The sequence below is a fragment of the Lolium rigidum genome, chromosome 3 (assembly GCF_022539505.1).
Source record: "Lolium rigidum isolate FL_2022 chromosome 3, APGP_CSIRO_Lrig_0.1, whole genome shotgun sequence".
Lineage (NCBI taxonomy): Eukaryota > Viridiplantae > Streptophyta > Magnoliopsida > Poales > Poaceae > Lolium > Lolium rigidum.
In genome coordinates, this window is record NC_061510.1 from 294,480,722 (window position 1) to 294,489,441 (window position 8,720).

General features: G+C 41.7%; 1 protein-coding gene across 1 annotated transcript; it reads right to left on the bottom strand.

Moving 5' to 3' along the window:
* Positions 1 to 1,530: 1,530 nt before the first annotated feature.
* Positions 1,531 to 7,555, bottom strand: LOC124703577 (transmembrane 9 superfamily member 1-like). Its single transcript, XM_047235785.1, has 12 exons — positions 7,436 to 7,555; positions 5,384 to 5,576; positions 5,172 to 5,276; positions 5,036 to 5,053; positions 4,861 to 4,949; positions 4,631 to 4,783; positions 4,332 to 4,466; positions 3,669 to 3,835; positions 2,832 to 2,926; positions 2,327 to 2,700; positions 1,933 to 2,206; positions 1,531 to 1,836 (listed from the first exon to the last, which is right to left on the bottom strand). Exons 1-12 carry the CDS (start codon positions 7,520 to 7,522, stop codon positions 1,769 to 1,771), a joined length of 1,758 nt encoding a protein of 585 aa, XP_047091741.1. The 5' UTR covers positions 7,523 to 7,555; the 3' UTR covers positions 1,531 to 1,768.
* Between the last annotated feature and the right edge of the window lie 1,165 nt (positions 7,556 to 8,720).

An 8,720-nucleotide genomic window follows, 5' to 3' on the forward strand; every position in this document is an offset into this window, starting at 1 on the left:
GGGTCGATCCACATGGGAGGAATAGTGATATAGGTAGGTACTTGTGTATTCGAATAAACAAGTCCATAAACAATTGCCTTACAAAGGTTTATCGGTTGTTTCACCGTGCCTAGCTAGATTAAAAAGCTTGAATGTTACTGCTCAGAAGTATGTGTTTTTGACTTTCGAAAATTCAATTCGGCTACCGCCTGCATATGCTCCCTCCACACAAAAAATACATTTTGAACTAATTCAAACACGGGTTATCTGTCTTTTCCGATTCTGAGATTTGCACTTTTTTTTTTCCTCCACTTTGATCACCAATGAAAAGGAAACCATAGCGTTCTGGAACAAAGTATTCAGCAAAATAAAAGATAAATAATACCAAAAACAGGAATCCAAAAACACAGAGCATGCCACTCTTTTTACTAGGAGCATACTAGAAACTATTGATCACCAATGTTGAGCAAAATCATGTGGGGAAGGGGAAAAGGAAGAGTACGAACTTCCGTGTTGTGCAATATATGGAGTGTTGTACCTTAACGGAAGAACCCTATAAGGAAGAGGGGGGGAGGGGGAGGTTTTGGTCACCAATCCTCATAAGCCAGTATCAGACTAATGGTTCAGATCCTACTATGTCAGCCCTAAGCATGGTTTTTTTTACGATTATGGATCATTTCATTCCATAACAGTAGGGTTACAGTCCTGGTTCAAGCAGTTACAAAGAAAATCTGGGCAATCAGAGAGCCAAGATTTACCCTGCCTAATCTCCAAGGCATTTTTAGCACACAGATGAGCAGCAACATTTGCAGTTCTGTGAGCAAAGGTAAATGAAAAACTTGTAAAACCCCCACTGATCTCCTTAATTTCACCAAGAATGGAAGCCACCTCAGAGCGGAGGTAGATGTCACTACTCCACATCTTGGTCAGGGTCTGGGAGTCGCTCTCCAGCGACAGCCTCAGTAGCATTAGCCCACCTAGCACCATCTCTCGCCGCCACAGCCTCCGCACTGGCTGCATTAGGATACCAATGCGCCGAGGCCATGATAAACCTGTTATCATTAGCACGGGCAACAATACCTGAGGCACCCTCCTGGGCATAGGCATTAAAGGCCCCATCAACATTGATCTTGCTGACTCCTGCATCAGGAGGCTTCCATTTCTCGCTCGCCATTCGGATAATAAGGCCCTCAGTCTTACCCCAGCATTCCAAAAAGATCATGAGCTGCGTCGATAACCCAGAGCACCGTTTTCATCAGGTTTCCATCCTTGTTTCCATGTAGCCCAGAGGATTTGCTTCAAGATTTTTTTGAAACTTAAAAATATGATTTTTGAATTTTTTTTAAAATAAAGAGCTACATGTAGTTTGGCCTCCATTTGTCCACTCGAGTGCAGAGTGCAGATGGTTGCTTCTACATACTAAATAGAGACGGAAAATGAATGTTGTACTCCACAATAGGGGCAAATTTAGTCCACTGGAATCTGCATTCTGCATCAATGATGTCATACTACCTGACCAAAAGAGGCTGCCGCAAAAAGGGAAGCTAGATGTAAATCCCAGTACCGAGACTAACTCCTGAACTAATATAAGTATACATTTTATGTGGCCAGTTCCATCACAGAGGTAGATAGACCAAAAAGAAAAGAAAAAGGTATTCGAAGGGAGAACAACCTCCTGTATAGTTTCCAAAAGTTAATTAGAATCTTAGAAGCGTTACTCCACACTGGACCTGTAACAACCCCACATGATCTGCTAAGCACTAGTAGCCTACAGAATTGGAGAAGCAATTTAGTCGCATTTGATGTTTCTGTAGATTCTCCTGACAAACAGGGTTGATCCCAGATAGCCAATAGCACCTAAACAGAAACAGAATGCCGAATGTCAAATAAAGATTAAAAGAGACCAAATACAGATTTCAAACATAATAACAACAGGTAAGTTTCATAGCTCACCACAAAGTATCCCTAGACCCAGACAGAACATCAAGGTGTAGCCGAAGTAGAAGCTAGTCTGGAAAAAGCCTGACATCTTTGTCTTCACGTGATAATAGTATATAGCGTATAGATATACATACAAGGCGGTAGATGCAGCAGAGAAGAACGATGTCCATTGCCAATGGTAGTTCTCAGCATTCAACAAGAAATAAGTGCCCACAATAGTGACACATACCGTGACAATTAGGAGGATGACAAAGACTAACAACATGAAGCCATAAACATAGTACACCTATCAAGGGAAAAAGAAACTGTGTCAATTATCAATCAAATTAGAAGAAAAGAACCTCAGATAAAAATGCAGAGACATATTTGTTTCACAGCATAGTTCACCAATATATTGGTTTCTTACCTTGTAGTTCCAGAATGAAGTGAATACAAAGTACATCTCAATGAAGATGCTGCCGAAGGGGAGAAGCCCACCCATCAATGAGATAACTGAAGGTGTTAGGTACCACTTCTTCTCAGGAATGGGACGTGGGATTGTCTTCACACGGCATGGGTTGTTTGGAGCACCACTCCAGTTTCTACCAACTACAGTTCCCAATAGCACCAACGGGAAAGAGATAAAAGCCCAGAGGACAAATATGACAACCATTGTGCCAAATGGTATAGCCGCTAATGAATGGTAGAAGATAGCAATGGTGTTCAACACTAATCCAATTGAAAAGCACAAGAATGGAAAAAGGGATGCAGTGAGGATCATAGACTTTATCCAATTTTTGCCTGCAAAATTAAGGAATCCAGAGTGGATTTGAGATAAAGGACACAGAAAGTGGCAACTCTCAAACTCAGGAATCTACTCAGGATTGCAGAACAAAGGAAATAAGAAAATGAAATCATGTGGAAAACCATACCACCATTCCTTGAGTACAGGCCACCACTAACATATCCAGAAATGAAAGATGTAAGCGCGTAGCACACGATAAAGGTTGTGATGATAGCTCCTCGCCTGACGAATAGAGTACAAAGTTTAAGTTAGGGGGAAACACTAATGCAAAGTCAAACTAGCTGAACAAACTTTTTTTATAACAGAAAGTAAGATATCTCGACATCAGAAGATGTCAAAGTTATGATGTTTGTTCTTTCTCCGGCAAATATATATTATAACATTTTAGTTAGGGGAAAAAGGCAATGGAAACTTATAATAGCTGAACATTATTGTCCAACCCAAGATAAGTTTTAGATATTCAGTTACTTCACATGACTAAAGAAGTACATTTTGTATCTTGCTTATTTTCATGTTATGGCATATAGAAAGATTCCAACATGTTCCCTATGAGCACGCAAATATCCTTTCCATCATGTAGATAAGATTGGCATAACATTACATACATTTTTCACTTACTATTATGCTTATTTATCTTAACTAGCTATCAGCCCTAGCACGGTGCTGCCCTGTGCATAGGTAAATCTGCATAACGACAGTAATGACATGCCAAAACTACAAATTTACGTTCAACTGTCAATAACATATCCCTAAATCTCCAGCTTCATGTGAATGCAGAATAGAAGACACTGTAAATGTTCATCCATTTATAGTATGTAATCTTCAGCTCCTTTAGAAATATATATGCACTAATTTACAGATGAAAATATCCATGGATCCAAAACTACGTACATATATGTGCCTACTTCATTTTGAAAGCACTGCGTAAGAAAAAAGAGACAATAAAAGCTGGCTTGGAGCTTACCCAACATAAAGCATGCCAACAATGGCCAATACAATAACAAGCAGGATAAGAGCAGACATCTGAGTGCCAATACCAATAACAGCAGACAGGAGCATTAGATTGCGTGGAGGTCGAAATACATCCCCATGAACAAGCTTCCATCCAGATTCTTCACTAACATCCCTCTCCTGAAAGACAAAATAGTGAAACTGATGAGAATCGTGCCAAGTGATTTGTTGCAAGAATCCGATATTTAACTCCGGTCAAAACAAATGCCAATGTGGAAAATCAACCATACAAATTGACTTTTAACAGTGGAGGAACCAGCTACCAGGCAGGACAGCAAGCTGCCCAGGCCAGACAGCTTGTCGATGCAGCTTATTAGGCATACATAGACCATAATTATTTTGCTGCTTGGCCAGGCTCCAAATTCATTGGCTCTGCCACTGGTTTAGCTAAGTAGTAATTAATTAATCCTGGATATTTAACCCCTTGCATGGAAATAATGTACAGATTCATGTTTTCGATAGTTTTGTAGCTTTTGAGATTCATATAATCATATGATAAGACCAGTAGTCAAACTTCCACTGGAGTTCATAAAAGTAGAAGAAAAAAGACTAGTTTTGTTACCAACGTCCAGAGGGAATACATAATTAAACGGAAGTGCTAAGATTCGGTACTTACAAGTGACTCAAGATCATCATCTTCGCGAGCATATTTTGCATAATCATTTCTCAGGGTCCTCATCAATATCATTGATACTAAACCAGTTAAGAAGATAACCATCATAAAAGAATTGAAGATGGAGAACCAATGAATCTGAACATGAAAAATTGGAACTCAGATTAGTGTTCAGGGGGTTTCTTTAGATAGAAAGCATAGTCAACTCTTTGTTAGAATCAACATAGCATGGAGAAAATGTGACACCCCAAAAAATCTTCCTTAAATAATTCTAGGCTGCAAACGACGTGAATAAGAATTACCTGATGTTCGAAAAATGGATAATCCAAGTAAACTTCAAAACGCCTTGCAAATGCCACATTTGTTTGAATCCACTTCACTGAATATGTCATGTCCAATTTTCTACCAGCTTCAAGAAGCTTAGGTGACTCTTGAGTGAGATTAACATGAATTATCTGCAAAGGAAATTTTATTAACTAGTATATATAGGTTTTAGCTAATTTCTAAGATCATAAATAAGCGCAACACGTACCCTGTTGCCGTTGTATTTAACAACAATATTCTTTTGGGTGTAGAGATAGTGCTTGTTCTCATTATTTTTGTCAGTCTCCCCAACAAAACCTGCTCAGAGGACAACACACCCGATTATCAAAAGAGTTACAGAATGTTTAAAGGACCATGGAACATTTCAGTTTAGAGTTACCTACCCCATAATGGCAGATCATCTAGGTGATTTTGCACGGCAGGCAAAGGAAGAAAGTTGCATAAAAAGAATGTCAGAACCAGAACAAAAAAAAAAGCGCACCAAGACTGAAATCATTAACCAAATACGGCTCCTCATACCTATGAAAAGCTCAAACCAGTATGAGCTTTCAATGGCATCAGTAAATTGCTGAACCTTTTTAGCATCAAGTTCAATTGTGCAAATGGGGCCCTTGTCCACATTTTCTGAAAAAAAAAATTGAAAAATCGATCACTTAGTACAAAAGAAAGCAGTTAAAGAATTCAGAATCAAAAATAAACAAATCAGAGTATGTGAAACAAGATGGACATACTTAAAAACTTGATATCAAGCTGACTATCAATCAGCTCATTTCCACCCAGAACCTCTCCTAGTCCACCCCATTTATGTCCAGGGTTTTCAGATGGTTGACAAAATGGAAGGCTGTAATAGTTGTATGTTTCTTGAGGATTATTGTATGGGCCAACCTTGTTTACCCAGAGCTTAACCGGTTCTTCAGCTTTGTACTGCACACAGAAATATAAGAAGCTGAGGTCTTTAGTAATGACAAAACATGTTCTCGGTATCATAGCATATCAGCATCTAGGAAAAAAATGGTGCTTTCAAGTTTCAACTAACTGCTGTCATCACGATGACTAACAAGCCCGTAACAAACATAAAATATTTAAAGTGAAACTTTGAAATCTAATATCCATGGCAGGCAGACTTTTATATTGGTAAGGGCATCCCACTGTTCAAAAACATTTGGATTTTTGGTCAGCTAAAATGTCAATAAATAAAATGATTAACTTTCACTTGGCAATGTTTGTGAAAGTGTACATCCTCTTAAATATATTAATTGAAAGTTCAAAGCCACCAAAACTTTCCGTTCTTAAGATAGAATGAGTTTGTCCTTACAATTGAGTCTTCAATTAATCAACAGGGATTCCAACATTTGTTATCCTTAATCAGAACACACCTACATACTTCTGATATTTGAGAACATCACAACGAGTAAACTTCAGCCTAGCAAGAAAAAAGTGCCAAACAATGTGCAGTGATTCCTTAAAACTGTATGTAAGCCACAGGTTAGCTGTGCCTTCAGTCAGGTGAGTTGCCGATAGCAATGAGCAGTGCTGACCGTCCTGTGCCTCTGCCGTGTGGCCCTGGGGGCCGTCCATTGCCTGTGGGCATGTTACTGACAGGTGGGCCCCGGTAGTCGGCTTACCCTTGCAACACACCCCAATCCGTCACCCTCACGCCCGCACCCCTCCTAGTATTGTATTTAATTGCGAGGCTCCGTTTGGTTGCAAAGTGTATGCAGGATATTTGTCTCAATATATTACTTTATAGCTTACATCTTGGAATAATAGCAGCTAGCTTTACTCTGTAACTACCCTAGCAAAAAAACTTAACTAGGCAGCTACAAACACATAATTCAGTGCAGGCTCTGCAGTACAACAGGATGCAACCAAAGAGAGATTTAGGCTACTGTGTTTTTCAGATACAACAATGTAAGTAGTTACTAAGCATGCACACAATGGCAGCTACCTCCACCGTGCTAAATCCGACAGTCCCTACCTAGTGAGATATGTGGAGTGATGGAATGTACACGGTGCAGGCGCAATTTGGTCTGACGGAGAGAGCGTGAAAGGTAACATATACTGAGTGTATTCAATAGTAATAAGTTAACAAAAGTGTAATACAGAAGGAGCCGTAATTTTTTTCAAACTATCCAGTCATGACTTGCATGATGCGGCATCATTTTTCAACTAGTATGCTACCCAAACTCGGGTAGTGCAAATAGAATGGTATTTGATAAGAATGTTAACCAACGGGCAGTACAGCTGCAACTTCAGAGCACAATATACTCTTAAATGTATGTCGACAGCAATATTCAGGTGATGCGTCCCAACCTGAACACGAGGGAAGATACAACTTCTGACAGATTCAGACATAAGCTAGGATAAATCTTATTTAAGAGCCAAGACCTACCCTGGCAAATTCACTGGACAACAATACAGTTATCCCTCAGACTTGTTCCGAAAGTTGATGCACCAAAACATCTTTTTTTTTGTCCTAATGTGGCTCTGTTATGTTTTCTTGTGAACTCTTCTTGCAGCGAAGGAGATCAAGTAGCGTCCCAACGCAGGCCGGCGAAACGCTCTTACCGACAGTAACTACCAGACTCCTAGGCGTGAAACCCATCGCATCACAGAGCGTCAGATCACGCCGCAAACCTCGAACTAAGCATGCAACTCCGAGGCAACAATAGGCAGATCCGGCGCGGCGCCAGGACGGATCCAGGTGGGCGGCGCATGGGTGTCAGGGTGGGAGGCTTGGATCTAGGCACGGGAGTAGGAGGAGGGGAGAAGGCGGTGCGCACCTTGTGGTCGGACTCGGAGGCGGACGCGAGGGGCGGGCGCGCGACGGCGAGGAGCGCGGCGAGGAGGAGAGCGCGCAGGAGGAGCATCCCGTCGTCGGCCGCGGTGGCGGCGAGATCTGGGCGGGCGGAGGGTGGTCGCGGGTTGGGGGTTTGCGTTGGCCTCGCGAGCCTGCCTGCCTGCTCGTCTCAGTCTTGCCCGACCACGAGCTGCCGTCCCATACGAACGTCAGTTTGGGGCTGCAGTTTTGTGGGGAGGTGCCTGGGAAATGCAGTATTTGTTGGTCTTCCTCTGGTTTTGATACATACATACAAGAAAAAATGTCTATTTTAGTAGTACCTAACTTTGTAGAGAAAATGAAGCCTTAACTTTAAATCTCCATCGTTTGTACCTGAACTTGAGAACCTGGTCTAAATCAAACCCTACAACTGTTTTTCACACGAAAAACAAATCTCAAATATGTACTATCATTACCAATATGAACCCACATGTTATATTCATCGCTTTAGCCTGGTTTTTTTTTTACTGTGACTGGTTAAATACGATATCCTTCTACTCCTTGACAATTGGATTACCCGGATGATGTGGGCATTACCCGGATAACTAGTATTACGCTACCTCCTACGGCTCAACCAGGGGCCCATGAAGATCATCCACCGACCAAGGTGGGTCGTTATGTCGGCTTCAAAGAAGGATTCTTACCTCCTTCGGCTACCCCATTGTAACACAATAGTTTCAATAATCAAGATCAGACAAGCAAAAGTAAGGTTTTTACCTCATTGAGGGACCCGAACCTGGGTAAATATCTCTCCTCGTTTGTTTAGTATCCGATGTCTCGTGTCAGCCTGCAGGATTCCGTCAACCCTAAGCCCCAAAAGGTGGGCATTGCCGAGGAGCACCCTCGTCAATTGGCGCAGTCTGTGGAAAACCTGTCGGTACAAGGCATGTCATCGCCGCCTTCGATCACGTCGCCAGAGATTCGTGTTGGACTCACCAACGCCGTCAAGTCCAAGGAACTCAATTTGTTGCGGGTCCTTCGAGTTCACACCACGCGTTGAGGCCTCGCGTCCAATTTCTTCGTGAGTTGCGCGGCAAGATGGATGCAACCTTCGGTGGTGTTCACTTCGTCATCGATTCCAGAGGATTTCTTTGACTTCCTAGTTCAAACGCGTCAAGTCTAAGGACTTTGGTTCCAGAAAACATTGTTTCACCAACAGCTTCGGTAGTCTTGCCTGGAAATAGCAGCGAGAGCAACCGAAGCTGCTTTGGTAGTAGAGAGGAGCAACG